The sequence below is a fragment of the Aythya marila genome (genome assembly GCF_965140915.1).
Source record: "Aythya marila genome assembly, chromosome: 2".
NCBI lineage: Eukaryota > Metazoa > Chordata > Aves > Anseriformes > Anatidae > Aythya > Aythya marila.
The window spans coordinates 20,039,282-20,064,040 of record NC_139043.1 but is presented as its reverse complement, the minus strand read 5'-3'; the positions used below and the strand labels follow the sequence as shown (position 1 = coordinate 20,064,040).

Below are 24,759 nucleotides of genomic sequence, written 5' to 3'. Positions count from 1 at the left end.
CATAACATACCTCATTTAGTATCTGAGCTGCGTTTTTCACTCTAATCAAATCCGGCGTATCTTCAAACACTGTCATTCCTTTTCCTTTCATCCATTCTTCCAAATCTTTTCTATACTCTTTCTAAGGATTTAAAGAGAGATTTCTCCATTTAACATTGTGTGGAAGATCTTGAAAAGAAATGCCACATATTAAATGTCTGAAGGGTATCTTTGAAATTTCTATGAAATATGAATTAACTGAAGGTTTCAGAGTTAAAATAGAATTGGAAATTATCAAATCTAAAGGTACAATGTTGCAAAACTGGAAAGGTTTTAATATAGCCATGTATTTTCTTGTTATGCTCCTGACAAATAATCCACTTTTACACAGTGCTAGCATGTTGTTTGGGGGCCTCAGCTGCCTATCTACAGATATTTCAATTGCAGTAACATTTGCTTCTATGCAGACCAGTATCTGCTGTGCTCCCATTTTTACCTCCTTTTCACTAATGGCATCACAATCAGGATGGATGTCCTAAAAACTGTATTAGGACATGTTAAAATGACTGTTTGAGAAATTATAATGTAGAAGCAATATTCCTACCATTTCTCTTCTGCTCCCCTCAGACACTGCATTGATATGATCTATCAACATTTGGCAACTGCAGCCTACAGAGTACTCAAGTGTTAAGTATAAAATTAAAAGCACACTAGAATCTGCCTGCAGGCATTTGGTTGCTCTTCTTCTTTCCAGTTCCTAGAAAACTGATGTAAGTCTAGTGAAAGTGGAAAATCTTTTACATTTTGTAGGATTTTTAAATGCTCTTTCCATATCCAGGTTTGTATTATTTGTTTGTTTGTTTGTTTAATGCAAGGAAATTATAAGGCATTTGGAGAAAATGTCTTTTTAGAAGAATTTATATAGACATAATGCTCTTAATCATGTATTGACTTTATAAGAACCAGGCACCATTGTCTCAGGAATATTTTTTTTAATAGAAGACCTGATATTTTTTAAAGAAGCTTCTCCATCATCAGAAACATCTTCTACAACAAGCAGAAAAATTAAATTAAAATTATTAAATTCAGTTCTCTCTTCTGACAGAGTTGTGAAAGTTGTTCCAGAGAAAGTTCTTATTGTAACAAAATGCAACATATTTGCAGAAATTTCTATAGTGAGAAGGCAACAGAATTAGCTGAAACACAGCTGACATAAAATACTAAAAATAGTAATTTGTTTTTTAATAACACCAGGTTCTCCACATTGTTTGATGAAATACCTATTTAAATTTTATTATTAACCTTCACACAAAAATACTGAGCTACATCCTTGTACTGTACTCTGAAGTACATTATTTTCCTGAATCTTGAAAGACAATAATTAAATTGACCTGTGTAATCTTTGGTTTTGGATACTGTTCCTTGAATGTGGATATAAAATCTGTAATTCTGTACCTTTGTGCATTAAAATGCCATTTCCGTTTTTTCTTTCTTTCTTCCCCTCTGCCTAACAGATATGCCTTATTCCCTAAGTAATGAGTTGTAGAATTTGAGGAGGTAAGAAATAGGGAACAGCTTATTGCATAGAATCACAGAATCACAGAATTTCTAGGTTGGAAGAGACCTCAAGATCATCGAGTCCAACCTCTGACCTAACACTAACAGTCCCCACTAAACCATATCCCTACATCTAAATGTCTTTTAGCTCTACATCTAAATGTCTTTTAAAGACTTCCAGGGAAGCACTATGCAGGGAACACACTTGAAAGTTTTCAAAGATGTAAATTTACAGAACATCTGCAACTATGCATGCACTATCCACTTCTGTGGACACTCAGCAAGCAGCAAGATTAACTCAATGAAATGCAAGCATTTGCATTTTTCCGTAGTCAGCAAGCGCACAAGACATAGAATAGAGTTTTGTATGCATAGAATGATATTACATAAACTGGACTGAACTTGGGACTTGTCTATCTGACAGTCAAGCTTATAGAAACAAATTATTTATTATAGAATGAATAATAAAGAAATATCTGAAAGGAAAGTCTTTTCCCACAGCTTAGACCGGGATCAGCTATTTTAAGAACAAGGCAAGGAACAAGAGTCAAGGGTTTTTAATTCTTGCATCCTCAATTCCATCCATCTGGGCTATAGCAAAACAATCAATTCTTAATGCAATAAATAAATAAATAAATAACAGGATACTGTTGGATCCAAAATTCAAATGGAGAAGATGGATATTTCTAACTATGAATTTTATGTTAATGTTTTCAGATATATTTACTTCTATGTTTGGTCAAATAATAAATCTAATGTATAGTACTAACCAGTACTCATAACCTAACAAGAAAACAGTTTTGATTAATAACATAAAAAGACCAAAAATAGAAGGATTCTCAGTCACAGAAAAGAAAGTGATTTAATTTACAATGCCATATGCAACTGAAGAACATTGGACAAATATTAAACAATGGACATACAGAAAATCCACTCCTAACAAAATTTACTTAAAGCAGATTATGTAATATGGAATTTTGGTTGTCTTAACTTTCATTCATAACATGTGATAAATAATTATTTGAATTACATTAGTTAAAAGTGGCTTGCACATAGCTCAAGGCATCCATATAACTACAACAGACTATCATAACCTAAAAATAATTACCCAAAAGGAAAAACAGCCATCTGGATATCAACAGACACCTTCATTTTCACCCCTTCATCTATCTGGAAACCAAACTCCAGGCCCTCTCCAAAATCCTATCAAACAGATGTCTTTTGCAGCATGCCTGGAAGGTCACCAATTTTGGGCTATTTGAGCACAGGGGAAGGAACAAATTCCAAAACTGAGGCCCTCACAGGGAATGTCTTGCTGACGATCCATTTTCTAAGGAATCACCTGATTTGTTCATTTAACTCTTTTTCTGATTCAGGTGTGCTGAACTTTATCATTTCATTATGTTCATAAAGGAAACTTCAAAAAGTATGAATTCTTACTAGAAGACTATTCAGAATATAATATGATATTGCAACTTTTATTCATGACATTGCTTTTATATTTAGCTATAGCATTAACTGTAAGTTGTTCAGCTCTCAGTAGTTTGCAGTGATGCTGGTTATTTCTCATTTACATCTTAGTAAGAACAACAAAAGGGAAGTAAAAAAATGTCTACCTCCTTCAGAAGGTTAGTGACTTGTTTTATATGCAAGAACTCTGGGGTCTTGTCTAAATCCATTGAGGGCTTTCCCTTGAGACTTTCTTCAAATTCTTTGCGATATATTTTCTGTTGAAGCAAAAAAGTGGTACATGCACGTTCATTTCCAAACATATTTCAGAAAGAGCACTGTAAACAGACTCAGAAATGAGCTATGCCAGAAATTAGCTATCACATTAATAAGCAATGTTATTACTCATTTTATTATTTAGATTACCTATGCGAGATGTAATTATATACACATGCAATTTAGATAAAAAACATATGTGTGATATTTCCAAAGAGTGTCTAAGATGATCTATGAAAAAACAATTTGTTCAGTACAGAAAAGACAAATGGTACACAAGGTAATGGCTTTTAAAAAAAAAAAAAATTATTAAAGTTTCTAACAAGAGGACAAAATCATCAGTTTTCCATGACACAGGAAGAATAATGGAATCAAACTGCAACAAGAGAGACACAGGAAAAAATGTGAAAAAAAAACTTGGTATGGCTAGTGAAGCACTGGACTCATTTGTCTAGAAACTCACAAAACCTCCACCACTGGAAGTTTTTACAAAAAAAGCTTGAAAAAATATGGCCTGACTTAGGATAGCTGATGCTTCCCTGGAGCCCAGGACCAGTTCATCCCCCATGCTGAGTTCCCAAGCTGATGGGGCAGGAGCACATTGCAGTTGAAGCATGAGCCTGGACCAGGTTTGGCAGCTCCAATCCCTCCCACCTGAGAACCCTCCTTTGTTAAAAAAGGAATTAAAGGCAAAAGAATTTGGTCCTTCACCCATACTTATTGCCCGCTTCTGCAAAACTTCCCACTGCTCTCTCTCTTTGGTGATATGAAAGCAGACAGGGAACAGGAGACTAGAGAGCCAGAAAGAGCAATCCAGAGACCACTAAGGTGTTTTCCCCCACAGCATGCCATTAACCTGAAGAGAAAAAGCCTGCGCTACCTTGCTCATGATCTCCTCCCTAAGCTTTCAGTCCAATAGCATCTCTGCCTCCTCAAGGGAGGAGATAAAGGGTGTTCAGTAAAAAGTCAACAATTTCTGATCCAAGTGACCTCTTGAGCTTCTTCCCAATTCTCAAAAGGGATGCAGTATACAATATGTCCAGTCTTACCACCTACAGCCTTTATAAAAAAAAAAAAATGTTTTTAAGGAAGAACTGAACTACAGAAAAGAGAACTCTGTTTCTACCCTATCCTCAGTTTACAGTACCTTTATGATCTACTTCATCCATTTACTTAACCTGAGTACAAGATGTCTGTTAGCCTCTCTGTTGATCTAAATTTTTCTAGTTCAAGCAAATTTTACTAACCTCACTTTGCATCTTTTGAGCCTCCTTTGAAACTTGGTACATGGGTGTATCCACAAACTCCAGCATTGATCTGCCTTTAGATTTCTCATAATTCTCTTTGTACTTGACCTGGAAAAATTAAAATAAGTACTGTTAACAGCAGAGAAAATGTGAGATCTGATTGCTTGCTACAGTTCCCTATAGGTTTTTGACTTACAAGACTCCTTCCAAATTTAATCTGTTGGAGAAACAAGGCAGCTAGTTAAGGAAACTTTTTTTCTGGAATTGTTTATTCCTTTGCTTTAATACATCAGACTTAAAAACAGTGAACTTTGAACTCAGTAGAAGTGAGGAGCACCAATCCTCAATTAAGGAGCAATTCCTTAATGAATTGCATGATTTTTGCTGAGTGACTTGTCTGAGCAGTTGGCAGCTTTTCAGTAGGATCCTCTGTCATGTTTCCATAAAACAGCACATTTACTGTAACAACAACAAAATCTGTTTTACAGCCAGGCTCCAAGGGTTTGTCTTTTGGACTGCAGAGTACCATTCTGAAACACTTTTGTTTGCATCTGGAGGAGGGTAAAATGGAAGAAAACTACTGCCTCAGTAGGGCGTGGTCTTGCTCCAACTTCTCACAGCTACCAATGGTCATTGCCATTGCTTAAAGCTAGCAGCAAAATCACATTGAAGTACACAGGGTTAAGACACCAACATACAACTTTATGCTAACTCTCAAACCAAATACACTTTGTCTGGCAACCTGGAGAAGCTCCTAGACTTGTTCATTCATACACTTTTATTAAGGCAGTGTATGTCACCATGGGCAAACACATTATTTATCTCAATCAATCAATCAATCAGTGTGTGATACCATGCAATATTCTACACAAGACATAAAAGAAAGCAAATATCAAAATATGATATTCAGAATGAGTAATGTCATTTAAATTCTTCAAGAATCCTGATGTCCAAATTTGAGAAAAACGTTCAGAATTTCTTCCATTGACAGACTTATGCATTAGGTTCAAATTCTGTAAAAACACTCTCCTCATGGGGTGCTTCTGATTGAATATACATTATACATCACTGTCATTTGTAGTACATTTTTGTGCCCGATTTAATCGTTATTAGAATGTTGCAATTTTCTCTTTGCAAGATTTACTTCTGATTGTGTATACCTGGCTTAAAGCACTGCATTTTCTTCATGATGGATTTAACCAGCTGTATCCAGGGTGAAATTATAGAAGCCCTTGCTTTGCTTAAATGATTTCTTATATTCACATGGAAAACATGGAAAACAAAAAATATTGAAGAATGTTTCACAAACAAAACCCAGAAGATTTGTCATTTAAATATTATTTGAAATAACCATGGGAGCAACACCAAAAATGTATGCCTTAGGCCTCCAAAATCTGGAGTTTCTGCTAAATTTGAATTTAAAATATCCCCATTTCCTGAAAAAAAAAAAAAAAAGTTGGTGATGAAACAAAGAAAGAAAATCATTAAAATGGCTTATGTAAGTTCCTAGATAAAATGTTTGCTATGCTTACACAGAAGTGAAATATTCATGTCAGCTAGAAAATAACCTCTTCTTTTTTTCTTTTTTTTTTTTTTTTTTTTTTTTTTTTAACATTTGAAGTGCCAAGGAACAGATATGACGGTCTGTGTTTGCCTCCTAGTGGAAACAATTATAAATGTCACACAACAAAATTATTTCTGTAGTGGAAGTAAATGAAAATTACCTCCATCTATAGATATTGACTTCACACTTTTAATCCATTTTCAGTGTGTGGAAACAAAATCTAACAAAAAAAAAATATATATATAAAATAAAATGAGGTAAATTGCACAAACTTTTGCAGGAACCCGATTTGGTCTGCTAAGTAAGTCTATTAAATCACTGTTTCATAAAATGAAATACATCTACATTCAATTTTTTAGCATGTAGTTCATTACCTTCTTAGAGTCTCTACAATGGGGACAGATTTAAAAGGTGCAAACCAATAAAATAGCTGTTGTAAATATATCAAAGTTTTAAATTATGTACCTCAATAGTTTATGTCAAAGAAAATTACATGTATACCATATGTGAGGAAAGTCCCTCCTTGTGAACTCTCTTCCTCACCTAAATAATGCAAATAGTATGGGTCTAACCTGTCAAAATCGGTCTATTTCTATATAGTTTTCTAGTATCTATTTCTATCTAGTTTCTATCTAGCTTTCCTCCTAACTGTTGAGATTTATTGCCATGGAAGCTGACTTGAAAAATAGCTTTGAATTCATATTCTTATACATGTATTTCATAGAGTTACACAGCTTTCCTTTTTCACTCTAGGTCAATCAGCAAATCAGTTCAACTAACCATATTAATTTATCAGTTTAATTAGCTGTACAGATTACAACACCAGGGTAGATGTGGCTATGTCAAGCAAAATATTAAAAGAAACATAATGTTCGGAGGAAAAAGGTATACTATAAGGAAATAGCAAAGCTGGGTAAATAGCAAGAAGCTCTATCTGTCATACTACTAGTCAGAGGCAAAAACAGACCATGTGATGAGTTTTTGGAAATCAGTTAACAGGATAGTCAAGCAGACTGTTTCACACAGTGGAAGCAGACTTCAAGAAAGATTTAGTACATGCTGTCGAGAGACAGGGAGGAGAACACAAAGAGGGTATTTGAGAAGCATGGAGAAAGGCAGGACAGAAAGCCATGGCAAAATCAAAGAGATAACAGAGGGAGGTCAAATCCGAGAAAGATTTTGAAAATGGGATTTCTGTAGAAGACAAATAGCTAGTGGAAACCTTAAGGATTGACAAATCATTCTTCTTCCTGCTCACAATAAGAAAATACAGCCACCAGGACAACACAAAAATCAGAAACTTAGTATCTAGGGATTCATCACAAAAGGGCATAGGTAATATAAATCGATCATTCCTGGGCAATAGAAAAAAATAAATTTTGACAACTTGATGATGTTCACTCCGAGGTTGTTCATTTAACCAGCAAAAAAAATGCCAATCTTACATTACACTGAAGGAAACTGGAATTATGCCAAAATGCAAATGAAGAATGCAAGAACTGAAAACTATCAACTCCTTTATCATCCATACAAAAAAAAAAAAGGATAGTCAGTGTTAGCTCCACGCATCAGAGACATAGACAAAAAGCAACTAACTGAAAAGCAACACAAAAAGCAAATACAGACAGGAAGGCCGGATTATTTTGATTATTTTAGACATAAGCTTCCATAAGCAGGCACTGACTCAGAAGACAACCCAATATGCTACTACTCATTAGGGTTGACCCTTTGCCTGTGAAGCTCTTGCCTCCTGCCAACAGTGAGTAATCTTCCTTCCCAACACCACCCACTCATGCATTTCCACAACAGTGTTGCAGCCTTTCTGTGTTTTCTGGAATAAAATGCAGCTAATCAGCCTCCAAGCACTGCACATAAAGCATACATGTAGGTGCTTTTGGAGTGGGAGAAAAGCTTTGGCATTGCACAGAGGGCAGGAGTTTCTTACCTTTTCCTCCCTATTTCAGCTGATGGGCACTACCCTGTGTCATATCACCAGCAGTATGAAAGAGCATTTTTTGTTATGTGGCAGAATGGAGTTATGTGCCTATTACCTGATCCAGTGTAGGAAGCCTCGAACATTTAGGAGAGAAAAAAGGCTTTGACAGAGAACCTCTATGGGAAGGTAACCCTTGACAGGCTGCTTATGGCAGAGGTGCAAATGTTACACTAGCATAATGGTCACTTCTGTAGAGAGACTTGTAGATGAAGGCAACACGTAAGATCATAGTCAAGACAAGATTTGCAAGGAAAAAAGTATCTTAGATCAATAAAGGAAAAAATGTAGAATGTTATTAGACATATAAGAAGAAATACTCAAGTACCAGAAGTCTGAGTGATTCTTACCCATTATTCTAGTTGTTTTAATAAAATAAGTGTCTCTCCCCAAAAGCCTTTTTCACTTACATCCCCTAACTACTGCAGTAACAACACCACAGACTACAACATTAAGTATGAGACCATGAAGCTAGTGTCAAAAAGTTATGTATTTTATATCGATTATATATACTACATTCCTTACTCTCTCTCTATATATATATATACACATATCAGATAAAGGCAACTTACATCACTATGCATTTTGCTGATATTTAAAGCATGGTTTAAATATAGCAGGTTTGGTAGATCAGAGGCTGGATCATGCAGGCTTTCCAAATCTTTCTTGTAATTCACCTACAGAGAGAATTCAAGTTATGTAAAATAAGATTAACAAGATAATTCACTGCTAATACTATAGTGTGTCTGTTCAGAAATATAAAGTTTGCCTGAACAAACTGTGTCTGACACTAGATGGTGCTCTTTTACTATTATTTGGGATATAGGATGAAGGGCAAAGGAAAAAAAAAAAATCAGTGAAAGATTCATTGCCCTGAGTAAATATTTGGAAACTACTCAAAGCTTTCCTTAAAAATAAATAAATAAATAAATAATCACACTGACATTTCAGGTTAGGAAAAAAAAAAAAAAAAAAAAAACACTTTTTTTTTCTTTTTTTAAGGTTCTAAACAATTTTGAAGAAAGCTTTTTAAGAGTAACCTCCTCAATACTTTATGTTTACTTATTTTGAATGTTATTGATTCTTGTTCTTTCTCCCTTGATTCAAGTAGTACACTAACTGTCCAAATAAAAAAGATCTACATAAAACAGTTAAAGGGCAGTGCTCCAGGATAATTTATTTAATACAAATTGCTTTCAGCAAAGATAAGCAGTATAGGCACCTAAGGCAAAAGTTAATCACTTAAAGAAGTAGCAAAAGATAACTTTCTATCAGCCCATAGTAGGATTTTCCGTATTCTTGATAGCTGGAGGCCCAGCTCTACAGGAAGAACACTATCCAGCTTAGCTATTTTAAATTATAAACCTCTTAACCCAATACACTTAGTCATCTTCACACACGTATGATGCTCTTCACTGAGTTAGATAGGCTTCAAATCAACAATAGTCAATTTGTGTATCTTTTATAATAAATAATAATTACTTAAACAGTGTGTGTGGAGAGGTGTTTTAAAAAAAAAATGTTTTAGAGTTTGAAAACAATTACTCTGTTGAAGCCAGCCTCTCCTGTTTCCTTTGGGTGGTGCCCCACACTACGGAAACATCACACTACAGAATGAAAGGTTGTCTCTAGGCTATCTGGGATCACTCCCCCAAACAAGAGCTCACATTTTTAGCATTAGACACACTGATAAATATATCATCCCAACATCATTTCCACTTGATATAGATGTTTTCCCCAAGCTGACTCCAGCAGCAGGCACCCACACAGAATCTAGGAACTGGATTCTAGGAATTTAAATCTAGGAAATTTAAAATACAGATCAGAAGATCGACACCATTAAGTCTAAAAGAGAGACATCCAAATCTGAGTTACTTATGCTAACCTCCTCCTGCAACCACTGGAGAGAAGGTAGCACTTCATTCCTCCAAAGACAGGAATCTACAACAGGTCAGATGATTTGCTCTCTGGACTGGTATCTTTCTTTCCCAAATAGAAAGGGACGGAGTACATTAGCTTGGCATAGAAACACAAAGTTGAGTGAGATAAATCTCATCTAAAATCATTATGAAAAAACTCTGCAGACTCTTGGAGAAGGGCTTTGTCTAAAGAGAGGAAGAAATGGATAACATGCTGTACTTGCTATACAGACACAATGTATAGCAGGGACTTCTGTTCATAGTTATGACTTGTAAAATGGAAAAAGGATTTCTGCCTGAGAACACACATTATTTTTTTCAGGATGTAACACATGTAAAATACAAAGCAAATTCACTTACATCACTTGCCAAGGTGGATGCAATCTGTGCTTGCTTGAAGGAAGCACTGTCAAGAGGATTGTACTGGTGACTCTTCATTTCTTTATTGAACTGCTCTTTGTATTTCACCTTCGGCCAGAAAAACAATACATATATACAGTATTAACATGTAGTACTTGGAGAAGACACAGAGAATTCAGACTACAAAGGAGCTTATTAAAGGCAATTGCCTTATCCATAAATCCTTACATACTGAAAATATTTAAAGAAACTCAGTTTAGCCATACTTGTAACTATCTTGTGCTCATTTCAAATAATTTTCATATATCTGATTTTTACTGAAATAAAAAATAATAATTTTAAGATTTTCATATGTAATTATTGGTAGTGATGAGTTTATACTAGGAGATAGAAACAAAACTTAATGACTTAACTGGATAATCAAACAAATCAGAACTGTTTGACTAGCAATAATAACTTCATCACTGAGAATGATTCAATTCTTAATTAAAAGTGTGCTTTTAACAAAAAAAAAAAAACTGTTAAATTTGTTAATTTGTTAAACTATTGAAAAGTAGATCTTTTGAAGCAAATTTTTCAACCACTTCAAAGTTGTTGAAAACAAAGTATGTGAAGTCAAAATCAAACTTCCCATCTGATTGCCCACCACCAGGTATATGTGTCATCCATGGTGATGGCTGTCACCAGAGCCCCAGTTTCTACTTTTATTTCTGCCAGAGATTTCCAACAAGACTCTCAGGCATCTCTCTGCAGTACAGTCCCTTCTTGGAGACATCTGCCTCGTTACAATGTTAGAGAGCATAATTAAATGGCTATCTGCTATCACCCTCTTTTCTTTTTGTTTAAAGGAAAATTGGGAAAGATAAGACATGTAAGGGGAGATAAACAATACATAACTGTTGAGGTATTGTCATCAAAACCAAATAAAGTATAAAAAATCCATAGAACTGAATTTGAAACCTGAAAAAATGAAAATGAACAAAAATGAACAAAATCGCTGTCCTTTGTCCCCCTTATTGTGCATGATCAATAAACATCTGGAGACTTTGCACACATGCCTTGCTTCTTTCCAACAGCTGGGCATAATGGAGGAGAATAAAGTTCAGTCTGAATTATGCTGTTTTCATGAACGTTAGTCAGACACCTGATATCTGAGCCTATGCAACATCCATTATAATTTTCCATGCTCTACATTAAATAAATAGCTTTTTCCTTTCTCCTTTTTTCTCTATGCCCACATGAATGCCTGATAAAGTGGTTAAGCCACCTCAAACAATCTCCTTCAAAAATCACTTTTTTCTCAGCTTTAGTTGTAGGAAGTATTTTCTTTTTCTATTTTAGTTCTTCTTTGACTCAAAAGATTCTCAACATGGCTTAGCTTATACATCTCCATTATGTTTAGCCACAAGGCCCAATATTTCATAAATCAGGATAACAAGAAAGCAAAACTAAGCTACCCAAATAGAAATTAAACATATCTTTTCAAGAATTACAATATGATTGCAACAATTACATTACTCATTACTTTTTTTTTCTTTTTTTTTTTTTTTCAAATAAAGGTAATTCTAAAGCATTGTAACTTTTAAAGAGCAACTTTATCTGAAAATATGAAAATTTTTCACACTACTTCTAGAAAATAGTATCTATTGCCTTCTGGTAGATTCATCTGGTTCATATTGCTTGATATTTGCCTTGGCTTTGGATCAATTGCAAACACAATCTGAATACAAAGACACTGCCTTTGTCAAAGGCAAATCCACATTCTGTACAAGCAGTGAAGAAATAACTTAGAGGGCTTTTCTATTTTAAAAGGTATATCCAGAATTTGCCTGCTAATAAAATCAGGCAGTGCTGGAATATCTGATTCAGAATGCATCCAAAAACAGGGATCAAGTCAATATGGTGAGCAAAACTCTCTTTTACTCTGTAGGCATCATAATGACATTGTATGCAGGAGTTTAACTATCTGACTACTTAAGGCTGGGCTTTTGCCCAGTCAGCAAATGGCCTCAAACTGTGCATGTGGTCTGAATGCACAATGTGGACCTTGGTATACTTGTTAAGTGTGAAAAAATCAGTGCCAAAGGGACCTCTCCTCACAAATGGTTTGCCATCTTCCAGCTGCAGCTATTTCATGCCATTTTTTAAAAAATATTTTTTTTAACAATACATTTAAATCTAGAGATTTCAGCAATGAATCCCTATTAGTGTCACTTCAGATCACACCACTGCTGCAGAAGGAAAGGGAGAGCCAGTGAATCCAGTCTTCACAGGTCTGTAAAAGCTGTTCCCAAATTTAAGGAGACTGCTGACCAATCCAACTGCAAATGGTCCAGTTTCAGTGAGGGCTGTCTCAGTAGCTCTTGGTCCTGCTGTCTTCTTTGGCTGCACTGCTTATTACCTTTGCTCTCCTCTCCAACACCACCATACATGTCATTCTGGGGCAAAATGGAGGCAGCACAATAATATCAGATGACCCTGACAGTAGCTTGAGAGCACTTCCAGCAATAATTTAACTCTGACTTGTCATAGGGGATTCATCTCATTGAAAGCTACACACACACATTCACTTTTTTTTTTTTTTTTAATTTTAATTGGCATTTTCTTATTTCCCTCTCCCTTTTGAAAGAAAGCAGGTGGGCTTGAGAGAAGGAAGAAGGAGAGAGAAGAGCAAACACATGAATTAGCCACAGTGAAGAAGTTCATGTGTCTATTTTATCCTCCTTTTGAACAGGTCAAAGTTATGAATGTAGTTTAAAGGAGGAAAAAAAAAAAGAAAAAAAAAAGAAAAAAAACATGCCTGAGAGAAAGGGTTCAATTTCAAAACAAGGAAGAAAAGTACTTCGTCAGTGATTTCCAAAACATAGGGAGGAGGAGGGGGATGTCTGATCAACGTTATAACTTGGTGAAACAGCAAACAAAAATGTGGGAGTAGAAATGACAGTTGTTAGTGTGTTAGTGGAAGCTAACACACAAATTTCATCATTAACCGAAAGCTTTACTTTAATGAGGGTTTAAAACGATGACTGCTTATTCACCGTATTAATTAAAGTCTTAAGTTTGTTTATTTTTTTTTAGAGAGTATGTAGTGGTGGCTAATTTAAAAGAAATGTGTGGAAGCTGCTTTCTAATTGTAGCTAAAGAATGAGCAGCTTTTGCAGACTTTTAACACAACATACCTGAAAAACCAAACTGGAATTAAATAAAGCCTGGATAAACAAACTTCTCATTGGCCTTGCACAAAACCTATAAAAGTCAGAATTGCAGCTGGACAGAACAGTGTCTTTTGAAGCTTTGCAGCAACATTCCTAAATCAAAATCTGTAGTTCAAAGCTGTTCACACAGGGAGTGTTCAGTTTCAGAAGTGGATGACATCACCCACTGTTCAGATTTACAAAGAAACTACAAAAATGGAATCATTCAACCACTGGGATCCCAGGATGAAGCAGACACTTGCAGCTAAAGCATTTCCTCATGACCATATGAAAACATATTAAAAACTGAAAACCTGTCAGAGCACATTGAAGGAAATGCAACATAAACAAAGAGCTAAATTAAAATACTGGTTGCTAAAAGGACTAGCAGAGTTTAAAGCAAAGAAAGACTGTGAAAATCTTAGACTGTGAAAATCTTAGAAAAGGTGTATCTAGGAAGAAAAAAAAATCTACCTCTAACAAGTATTATCCATGAAACAATAAGCACCAAATCCAGCATAAAATATGTATATCCGAAATTATTTGTCATAAAACCTATCACTAAACAACAAAAGAGGAATATTTCATATCAGCAGCTCTTAGTAAAAGCTAATAAAATGCATTAGATGACATAAAGAACACATCAGAGCTTGTTTCTATTTAAAAAAAAAATACAAAAAAAGTATACAATGTACATTCAGCAAACTGACAAACTTCATGTTTTCACAAAGGCTAACGCAGTTTATGTTTTAAATTTGGTTTCAAACCAACAGAAAGTGGTTACTGTGTGCTGTGGGTAAATATACTAGTACTGGGAGCTGGAGCTGGTATTTTTTATGCTGCTGTTGTCAAAAGCTTTGTTTAAAAAGAGAGAGAGAGAGAGAAAGAGAGAGAGAGATGGTACACTGATTTGGTACAGCCTTGAGTACCAGTCAAACATTAACACTATTTTCTTCACTTTGTTTGCCTTCCTGCTTGCATTGATTGCTTTCTCCCTTCGTTACACCCACACTGCCTGACCTCTTCTTGCTCCTGTTCTCTATACTCCCTAAATTACCTACCCATATGCACTACATTAAAACATGTTATCATCTTCTCTTCCCATTACATCCATCAGAATTGTCAACTTTGCAAATTTACTGTGAGGGTCAAATAACTAATATTTCTCCACATGTCGCAGCTTATAGATTCATGCTATTAAGGGAGATTATCAACTTTCAGCACAAAAAGTTTCTAATGCTCCTATTTGCTGAGAAAGAAAGGGAAGCCCTAAAGACCAGAAAGTCTGGAGACAATAAAGAGATCATTAGGTTTACTATTTTTTAAATCTTGTAATTGTTACAAGCCTGCTTCTCAATCCTTGCACAAAGAGGACTGACAAGATTGACCCACATTTAGGGTGCTTCCTTTCCTACAGCACAGGTGCATTCCTCATCCTGCCCCATCACCCTGCTCCACAGACAGGGGTCATCATCATTTTTCTGTGGTTGTACAGGATGCTCTTGATTTATAGTCAGCATGTCTAAGTGTTATAATGATTCAAATAATATATAAAAATGTTAGACAACTCATGGCCACTGACTTTCCTCCAGAGGAGGTGGGGAATCGCTGAATGCACCTCCCCACTGCTGAAAGCAGCCTGGTACTTACAACCTCCGTGCTGCTTGATGCAGATGGATGGCAGCAGAGTGTCAGGCCGAAGCCTGATGCTTTTTGGAAGTGCCCTGCTCCCTTTTTAAAAGTATGTGGCCCTTCACACACACTGCAAGCAGCCTCATCAGGCAGTTGACTAGATGATTTTTGAAGGTCCCTTCCAACTGAACTATTCTATTCAATTCTATTCATCAGTGTAGACTGAGGGGAGGAAAAAGGATGGAAGCATGCCAAAACTGAGCTCCAGTTGGCCAGAGTGTGGCTGCAAAGGTTGGACCACCAAGGACTAATAATCATCTTTACAAATAGACTGCAGGCTACATTATATCAACTGCTCCTCTCTTTCTGCCACACCACCTACACTATTTGGACTCCCTAAAGAAGTTAAAATCCCATACCAAATGCTCTCTTCTGCAGACAGATCTCACCAGGAACAGCAGCCATCCCTGCCCCTGGTAGCAAAGAGACTATGATAAAGCTACTAGTTTTGCAGATAAAGCATGTATTGTCCAAGAGAAAATCCACATCTAATAAAAATGAGATTAAAAGTGCACTGATTAGCCTATGATGCAACTGCCACAACACCAGCCTGCAGGACCCCTATGACTCAGCTGGTAGTTTTTGATTGGTGCAATTGTTGGTCACAACCTCACTGGTACCAGGTGTAGTGAGATTGAAGGTCTATCAGAAAGGGTCCTGCTTTTTTCCTCTTTGTGACAACAGGCAGCTGCAAGCCCACTAGGTTCTGAAATGGGATGCAAAGAAAGGAATATGTAGATAGCCATTAGGTAGAAATAAAGAATGCTACACACTAAATCTAGAGATGAAGTCTTAAACATGACTAAGACAAAAAATTCCCTTCTCTAGAAGTGACACTGAGGTCTGAACAGCATAGAACTGACTCTTCCTAGAAAACACAGGCTAACTTCCCAGCCTGCATTATGATAAACACAAAAGACCACTTCAGTTAACCACGGTCCAGTATAAAACAGGAAGTCAGGTAGTACGTATCTGAGGGCTATGTCTGGTGATATCAAAAGAAGCTTAGCCTCTTGCAGGCAGACAGTGAGTGCACTGTTCTGGAGCTTGTTCTCTATGTCTTATTATTCTTATTTTGTCCTAGTTCTAGGGAAGACTTTTACCATCTTGACAAATCACAAGGAGTTTTTACACAATGCTGATAGTGACTGTTCTGGTCTATACATTCCTCCAGTTGTTTTTTTCTAGTTGTGGGAAAAACGACATGGCCTTCTCCAATGAAAGGGGGTTATCCTCCTCATACATGAGGATGGAATTTGCTCCTGGGTTTACAAAACTCATGAGTATAGTTCTGAGGATTACTAGCAAGGATTATGCAAGGAACTAAAAGAACTTTTTGACTGCAAGTCAGAAATCCCTTCTCATGATACGAGGTTGATCTGGAGCAGTAAAAGACTCATAAGAGGAAAAGAGGGAATATTTGTGTCTCCAGCTTTCTTTCAAGTTATGGACAAAAGCAGTTTCTTCATTTTTCTATCTTTCTTTTAAAAATTTTTTTTTTTTTTTTTTGGTTAATATATAACAGAAAGTAGTACATAAAAGGTTCATTTTCAGGGGGAGGGAAGGCGGGCAGTTTACATGTCAGGTCAAATTCAGATCCCATTACTCACATTAGCAAGCAGTTTCACAAAAGACCCCAGTTACTTCAGTGGGATTAATCACAGGGTAAGGTTCCACTCAAACTGAATGAGTAGCAAAATTTGACTCTAAATTGCATACAGTTAGAAATCCTAGATAATGTATATAAATATACACCATCTCCACCAAAGATGAGTTGTAACAGTCAAAGTTCACTGTATTTTTGCATAAAATGTATATTCTGTTTCCTAGGAATCTTAAATTTACCAGTCATTACAACACCATATGAAAAGGGTTTGAGAACATAATCTTCATGCCATTAGAGATAATCATCTAAAAATCTAAATATTTTCTTGCATTAGTAGCAATGAGATATCTGAATGAAGTCATTGTAAAATGTCAGAAAATCTTACTTGGCTTAGAAGTTTAGAAACTCCCTTAGCATGTTCAAAATCCGGTCTTCCAAGTACAGCATGCTCCTTATTCATCTCCCCTCTTCCTTTTTTGTACTCAGCCTTAAAAAAAAAAAATCATAAAAATGAATACAAATCACTATTAAATTGTTTGGTTTTGTGTTTTGTTTCTTTTTGTTTTGTTTTAGTTGTTTTTTCCAAGAGAAATGTAAGCACTACAGCTAGTAGAAAAGCTAGTCTCATTTAGTGATCTGCATTGACACTACTCTCAGTAATATTATAATTAGCTCAGAAAAAAAGCCCTTCTCACACTTCACCTCATTAAAAGCATAGTATTTACATGTATTTATTGTAAAACACAATGCAAAGCATTCATAAAATTCAACTTTAACAAAATGCACAGGTTAAGCCTGAGAAATACTGTTCATTTACTGCTCCCAATCAAGGCAGAATGAGTTACAATGGCTCAGCATTTCTTAAGACATGGTCTGCAGTTTACACAAGATTATTTGTAGTGGTTGAAAACAGCCTTGAAACAAAACTAGGCTGAGGGGCAGTGTTTTTGAAATACAGGTCAAATTCCACTCTCAGTTTTAGCACTGTAATCTTGCTGGGTGTCAGTAAGGTTGCATTGGTGTAACAGAGAGGACTTAGTCCCATAAGGCTGGTGTTACATGATCTTTCCAGCTGAACTACCTCCCATGCAAATTGCTGCATTTTCTTTTTTTTTCCAAAATGCATTAGAAAACAGTACAGATGAACCGACAATAGGTTCTTTGCAATATCACAAACTAAATTACCATTGCATAAAGCAGGTTTCTTACATTACTCAGGCACTGTGAATCAGCAAGGACATGTCATAACAACAGAGAGAAAGAAAAGACCCAAAGCCACTCTAAGTAGCTTTTAGAGCAATTCAGAATTCTGGGCATAGAACATAAGACTTAGTAGGAGATTTTGGTTTTCAGAAAATGCTGCGTGTCCAAAAGGTGAACCCTTATGTCCCTTAAAGCTGTCTTTCTGTAAGAGACACCTCTTCATAAGAGATGCCTAATTAGTCTCAGATGAAATTTAGCCATTGTTGAAAATCTCAGCTCAGAACTTCTAATGTGTATATTGTCTACATTAAAATATTAAACAGCATCACACATTACTGCTTCTCAAACTGCTTCTTGACCTATCCCTTAGCAGATGTCAAAGTAGGAGGGAAAAGAATTTGAGACCAGGGTATGGGAAGGAGAGCCATGTGCAAGAGGCGATATGCTCACATGGCTCTCACAAGGACAGTGGGAGATTGCATTTCCCTACCATTGTCAGCTGACACAGAAGGAGGAAAGGGAGTCCTGGCATGGACACTTCTCTTGTACTGGGGTGAACAGAGGTCTTGTGTGTCTTTTGAAGTGCAGTAATGCACACTAGCACGACTTCTTTTTAGAATCATTATTATTAACAAGTCCAAGACAAAATGAGATTTAGTAAGCTTAACATTGTCTTCAGTCATCAATGCTTGCAAATGTCAAACTGTTAACATCAAAACAGAAGCAACTCAATTTTGTGACATTCCAAGCAAGCCATCCCCCCACTAGTTCTCCATATCAGATTTAGCATGCCATGTTTTCTTCTCTTGCTAGGAAGTCTGAAAATTTCAGCAGCATTCTTACTGAATCTTGGAATTTGAATCTTACTGAAATTGGAAAATAAAATAAAATAAAATAAAATAAAATAAAATAAAATAAAATAAAATAAAATAAAATAAAATAAAATAAAATAAAATAAAATAAAATAAAATAAAATAAAATAAAATAAAAATGTCTAAAAAATACAAATAGAATAACAAAAGAACATACATCACTTATTATCTTTGTTATCTCGGTGGCTATCTTTATGTCTGGCCTGTTCAGCACTTCAGTGTATCTATGAGTATCTTGCACATCCTTTCTATATGACACCTGTCAAAATAATAACAAAAAATGTTTAAAACAAATGAAAAGTTTGAAATTTATAAATCATCTTCAAATGATCTATCAACTCAGCCACGAAATTCACTAAAACACCACGTAATTTATTCTAACACAGTCCTTCTTGACAGAGATTATTTATTAAGACCCACACACAGGTTAACAGGATAAAGAAGACATTCAAAAGCATAAAATATAGTATTAAAATGAAAAACATTTTTGGCTTAGAAGCACAGTAGAAAATGAAAGCACTGCGAAGACCCAAATATTAGGTTTCATCATTGAATTTCAGAGGAATTCTAAGAGGACAGGTTTTTGTGTTTTTTGTTTGTTTGTTTTTTCTGTGCTATACCTTTTTTAATATAAACTAATACCTCTATGATATTAAGCACCAAGGATCACAGTTACACTGTGGAGAAACTGTAATTCTACCACGGTGAACGTCTCTCAGTAACAGGCAGTCATGTAGCTGGTATGTAATTAAATGACACAACTCCACCCCAGCACCCCAGACTTCTCCCAGCTCCACTTATCTGCTACTTTACACAATCATGGGAACAAGAAGGCTGAGTGTTCCAGCATGTGGAGTACAAGACTGGATTTTTCTGTTTATTCAGAGGCCACTATAATAATGAATGAGCTTAGAAGACTTTGGCCAGAACACTAAACCACAAGTAGAAGAGCCCAAAAATTATCCCTTTAGCAGACTGCCTGCAGAAACTGCCTAGATGTCAGAGACACTCCAAAGCTCCCAGACCACAAGTTTTCTTTCTTTTCCCTACTCTAGGTCTATAGACTTTTTTCCCTACCTTGCCATATTGCATGTGTGTCAATCCAAGCCAATTCCCAAGAGCTGTCGTCTTAATGAAATCTAAGAAAATCAACCCTAGTATTCAAAAGTGTCTGACAAGTTGAAGTTCCATGCAGAAGTTGGAGAACAAAGTCAACAGGAGACAGAAAGCATCAGAATAATTCCTATTTTATCAGACAGTCTTTTAGACTATTTTTCTGCTTATTAACAGTTAATTGACCTCCCAAAATTGTATTTCACCATCAAAAACGTCCCAAGAGGTTCCCTCGGCTTGAAGCTTCACTTATAATAACCTGTGTATCTGTCTCCTGTTTCCAGTGCAGTTTTACTACGGACGCAGTGCAACATATTGAACTGCAAGTCTGTCAATCATAAAGTGGAATACCTAGTGACAAATATAATTCATAGAAATGTTATATTAAAAAAATAATTAAAAAATTACTTTAGGGCATATATTTTGTAGGCAACAGGGAAGTCATTTTGCATCCATATGGCTTCAGCTAAGTAGACAAGCTAAATGGGCTTCGCTCTGTTGGCTGTTTGCCCACAGATAGATCTTATAATTTTTAACCTACGAGTGGCACACAAGTTTAATCAATGATAAAAAAAAAAAAAAAAAAAAAAAAAAGAATTAATATAGCTCAAAGTATCACCTACCAATATAATAAAAGCTGTTTCTTATAGCTCATTAAAACAACTGGAAGTTTTGGTTTGGTTCTTTTTTTTTGTTTGTTTGTTTTTTTGTTTTTTTTTTTTAAGACACTAGATGTACAGACAAGTATTTGCAATTCAGGGCTTTACATGAGTTTAGTTAATTATATGCTGTTCATCCTAATGACCACATGAGGTGAGGTGAAAACCACAGAGGCAGCAGAAACAGGTTTCTGAATAGCACCCTATCATCCATGTAAATTGCAAATTAAAGGCCAGCATATGTGCTCAAAATAGAAATTAGGAATGGAGTGAATTTAACAACAGAGAATCAAGAATAGTGGTGATAAAGTTGAGGAAATGTGGTCAATTATTGCTCCCAAATGACATGATCATATAGTACATGAAATAATGGATTGTGGTTAATTTTTGGGGGGGGGAGGGAGGGAATAAGACAGTGACAGTCCTTTATATTTCACCATTTTCAATTATATTAGATGCAAGGCCAATTGCTATAGCTTTCCCTGAGTGAATTATTATTCTTCCTGCACCTAAACCAGTATACCTATTACTTATGTCTGAGGGAAAGTCATCTAACATTTTACAAATGTCTGCAATATATATTTGCTCCATTCTGCAGCTTGTCATACTCCGGTGAGAATAAAAATGTTATGCAGCAGAACAGTAGTTTGTCAGAGGTAGGCCAAAGAAAGAAAAAATATGTTTCCCATTTCCTGAATAACCTCAATCCCTGGATGCTGACCCTTTCCCATTGGGACAGTGTGCTGGCCTCTATTACACAGCTGCTATTCTGTTCCATCTAGTGATTTTTTTTTTATAGTGCTATGTTAGACCAGTAAAAGGAAAGCTATTCCATGAGAGCAAGGGAACAGATGTAGAAACGGCAAAGCAGCCAGCATGGTGTGTACACCCATAGGTACCAAGAAGATGGGAGGTGGAGAAGCCTATGAGAGGGGAAAAGAGAAAGAGCAGCCTGGTCAAGCGAAAAATAAAGGAAAGCAGCAGGAAACGAAATAGCAGAAACACCCAGGGAAGGGGCTATCTTTTCTCCTGGGTTTGTTCAGCCCCTGAACAAACAATTAGCAAGAGGCTCAGACCCTGACTAGCACCTCCAGGAATTACACAATGCCCTTACTCAATCTTCACTTCAAGGGGATGCTCAAGTTCTACCAAAACCATCACTAGATGCTCCAGAATTGCTCCCTTTTGCGAGGACTACAAGTCTGTGAAACATCTGCTCAAACTGGCCAACGTACAGGAAAAAGTAACTAATATGCTAACAACATAAGAGCAGCAGGGAATGACCTAAACAGAGACCAGTGGGAAAATTGAGCAAGAAAGAAGTAGGTACAAAAAGGAAAAGATTTCTGTCATCTCTAGTTTTGAAGATGCAAGTACTAAATTGCAAGCAACAACTAGATTTGAAGTGTTTTTCTACCCTATTTTTTTCTACCTATTTTGAAATGACAATAAAAAGTGATTTTTTTTAAAGCATCCATAAAACTAATGAACTAATGATAATCTCAACAAAAGCCACTTAGCATCTTTAATCCCAAATTTGATTACACACCCTGAACTATTATTTTTTGCAAAGCATGGAAAATATTCAGGGCCTGCTTATAATTAGCAGACTAATTTTAATAGGGCCAAAGCTCCAGCTCTTCTGAAAAGGCATAAGGTCCACTTAGGATAAACGTGAGGGTCTATTTACTCCAGCTAATGGTCCTGAAGGTGCTTCACCTTTCACGGTGGCACCAGTTCATTGGGATGCACTACAACATTGCACAGGAAACACATTTTGAACAAGGCTGCAAAACATCTCGAATTGTCAAACAAATGGGAACTTCTGCTAAAACCAAGCACACTTAGGCTTAAGAGACTAAGATCTTTCTTGCAATCTTTTGTCTATTCCAATTCCAAAGCTACTCCAATCTATATTTATCAAATTACCAATATGTGCACAAGTAGATAGGGACACATTTTGCCCTCTTGAAATCCACTCACAAAGTCAGCAAGGAGTTGAGTACACCTACCTGTAAAATAATTTGTCTCTTACTGTTTGTCCCTGCTTAGTATTTTCAAATAGAAGCAAGTCCACTTACTAATGGTCTGTCGTCAGTGTCTCTGCCCCCTTTTCTCTCATCTGCACTTTGGGGTCCATCAACACTAAGAAAATGACTAACTGGTGACAATCATCATTGGCAACAGCTTTTCTGATCCCCACTCAAATGGTGTTGAAAACTGTTTCCCGGCTCATGTAGAAGAGACAAACACATTTCTGGCCCATTACAGATTGATGCAGTCATCCTTTCCAGTAATGGGCTTGAAAATTGATTGGTCCCAATTACATCAGGAGTAAACACATCATTTTCAGCACCAGTTGGAAGTGGTCCAGGGGGACCTGCTGTTGACAACCACTGTCAGCAGAAAGTTAGTCAGTGAAAGGTGATTTTTTCTAATGCAAATGCAGAACAGAGATCCAGGAGAAGCTTGACTTTAAGATGATCTGCATCAAAACAAACGTCAACATCTTGGTATTGATGGTGCTTAAGCACATCAAGTTTAAGATCTGCTGATTTTGTCTTATCAGAAAGAATGTATTTTTTGTGTGTGTGTGGATTGTGACTGTGCAATATATCAAATATGGAAAAAGTGTACTTTAAGACAATACAGGCTTCTTAAGTATTCAAATATAGAGGTCAATGGAACATTTAAAATTATGGCCTCTGACATCATTTGGACTGCAAAGACCACATATATATATATATGTGGCTCCAACCTCAGAACTTCAAACTACTTTTTAAATGCCCATAGATGATTCTGTTTTGCTGTTTGTAAAATCGGAACACCAGTTAGCTATTTCATACAGGGTAACACTGCAAGGAAAATCACTAATTTTAACAACACTCTATATAAACTGCTACATAAATAAATAATACTGTTTTGCTATTCGTAATGATCAGTGATGGACCAGGTCACAGAACAGAAAAAAAATGGTATCTGCAGCTTTGACTATATTCACCAAATGCTGTGTGCAGCTTCTACCCAAGCAAAACACAGCAAGTACTTTCCTTTCTTCAGAAACCCAAATGGAATATCATTTCACTGTTCAATTTCTTTTTTTCTTCCATCCATTTGATCCTCGGCTACACCGATGAAGAACTACTGTTTTGTGACCAGACAGTTTTCTACACAACACCATCTAATGTTGGTCCCAAGTTTGGAAATTCCCAGAAGAGACAAATGACATTAGCCAAGCACAAAGAAGGTTGATGGTCCCTACTTCACAGTTCTCCAAATGATTTTGCATGCCCAGGTCACATAATTAATATTGGCTTCACAAAACAGAAACATAATTTATAGATAAAAGTACTCTGGCTTGGATAAACATGCTTTCACTAAAGCATTGTGTAGTATCTAAATTATTTTTCAAGTAAATTCCCTATCATTAAAAAAGTCACTTTTGTTCTTTTGAGAGCAATTTTCTTCTGTGGAAGAATGAAGAGAAAAATGTTTTTCTTATACATGATCACGTTGTTCAGGAGATTTTACAGTATTTCCCTATTATGCAGCTTCAACCCACGCTTATACAGCGTGTTAATGATATTCAAAGTGGTGTGAAGGCCTACAGCACATGACAGTTTCAAAATGTCAGCACAAATGTATTGTAAGTTGAATACAGTCTTAATTTTTAAAGGAAATTGCACATTTCACAGAGTTGAGTATAAATGTCAGCCTTATTTTAAGGCTGAGTAAATAGTCTTAAACACATCCTAATCCTATTAGATGCAAACCCTGCATGTAAGGGTTGAATTGAGTTGGCAGACCATTGTAGGTAAACATGCATTCTGCTCCCATAGGTATACGGTACTGAGTGGTGGATAAAAGAGCTTTGTCCTTCTATTCCCTCTTTTTACACTGCACTTTCAAAAATGTGATTCTACAAATAGCCTACATTCTAAAAGAAAAATACTCCATATTTGGGATGCTTGTTATGCCATACTCTGACTTACAGATGAAAACTCATGCAGCTCTTAATTAAACCTTTACTTGTAAAGCAAGAAATCCATAGCCTATATTCAGCATGGTGCTCAATT

At 36.0% G+C, this 24,759-nt stretch overlaps 1 protein-coding gene across 7 annotated transcripts in view; it reads right to left on the bottom strand.

The window, feature by feature from the left end:
- Nucleotides 1–24,759, bottom strand: part of NEBL (nebulette) — a 255,027-nt gene that overhangs the window by 51,627 nt on the left and 178,641 nt on the right. For 5 of the 7 annotated variants that reach the window (XM_082754537.1, XM_082754538.1, XM_082754536.1 and 2 more), the window contains 7 exons: nt 19,069–19,170; nt 17,222–17,323; nt 10,345–10,452; nt 8,638–8,742; nt 4,509–4,616; nt 3,153–3,263; nt 11–121 (listed from right to left, as the gene is read on the bottom strand). The exons of the other annotated variants lie outside the window; for them this stretch is intronic. In XM_082754537.1, coding sequence (XP_082610663.1) covers nt 11–121; nt 3,153–3,263; nt 4,509–4,616; nt 8,638–8,742; nt 10,345–10,452; nt 17,222–17,323; nt 19,069–19,170 — 747 coding nt within the window. The remainder of the gene's footprint in view (nt 1–10; nt 122–3,152; nt 3,264–4,508; nt 4,617–8,637; nt 8,743–10,344; nt 10,453–17,221; nt 17,324–19,068; nt 19,171–24,759) is intronic. 7 annotated transcript variants of the gene reach the window in all.